Below are 855 nucleotides of genomic sequence, written 5' to 3'. Positions count from 1 at the left end.
GCACCGAAGTCCATAGATTCTGAGAATCTCTACGGTGGAAAATGACCGGCACTTGATCCCGGCTCGACATTCAATTGGTGCCTCTTTCGTCGATGCTGCCTCAGACTCTTTCAGTGTGCAACTACAGCACTTGCGGATGGCTGAATCACAATGGCACCGATTAACTCAAGCGCAAACGTCGCACTCTTCCAAATCCTACTGCTCTCCTAAGGCGCAGACCGACCCCCTGAGAATGCACTGGACTCGATGAGACTAAGAGAGACGAAGTCTAGCACGAGGATTAGCGAGGGGAAGCTGCAGCAACACTCGCGCCCGCTCGTTACGGCCCCGACGCAGAGACTGAGACGAACCCGAGGGTTTGCTCCACGACAATCTTTCTATTAAACGTTCCCACAGGCTGCTCCCTTCGCGAGTTTCTTCCGATGTCGCCCGTCCGCTTCAACTGGCACATTCCCAGAGAGTCACGGTGGCCATGCAGATACAATGATCAAGTAGCATCCCCCGAACCACGCGTGGACGCTCGCACAGAGCAAGTGACCCGAGCGAAGGACCGCAAAACACCATGCCGTGACCGCAGAGTAAACACGTCACGAGCCTTAATAGCCTGCTTCCGATCGCAAGCGTCTCTTCCTTCATTCTGAACGCCTTTCAAATTGCTCAAAAAGAAAGGGATAAAAAAGTAACATCCCCCTAAGGACCCCAACGATCTAGAGCGCCGGAAGAGGGTGACAGCGAGCTCTCCCCCCCATTCTCTCCCCCTCCCCCTCATGGCCTGCAGAGCGTGGTCGTCCCGCACGACACACCCACACTGTCACTGGGGATTTGATTTATAACTGACTTCTAACCTAATAAGGG

The 855-nt window shown here is 54.3% G+C and overlaps 1 protein-coding gene across 1 annotated transcript in view; it reads right to left on the bottom strand.

The window, feature by feature from the left end:
* LOC119595772 (transcription factor 12-like) overlaps nt 1-29 on the bottom strand; it is an 85,904-nt gene extending 85,875 nt beyond the window's left edge. The window contains exon 1 of the mRNA XM_037944935.1: nt 1-29. This exon is cut by the window's left edge and continues 4 nt beyond it. Within this exon, the coding sequence (XP_037800863.1) occupies nt 1-14 (14 nt within the window). The 5' untranslated portion in view covers nt 15-29.
* Nucleotides 30-855: the final 826 nt, after the last annotated feature.

The sequence above is a fragment of the Penaeus monodon genome, chromosome 36, assembly GCF_015228065.2.
Source record: "Penaeus monodon isolate SGIC_2016 chromosome 36, NSTDA_Pmon_1, whole genome shotgun sequence".
Taxonomy (NCBI): Eukaryota; Metazoa; Arthropoda; class Malacostraca; order Decapoda; family Penaeidae; genus Penaeus; species Penaeus monodon.
Note: the sequence above shows the minus strand (reverse complement) of the source record. Positions and strands in the feature narration are given on the sequence as shown.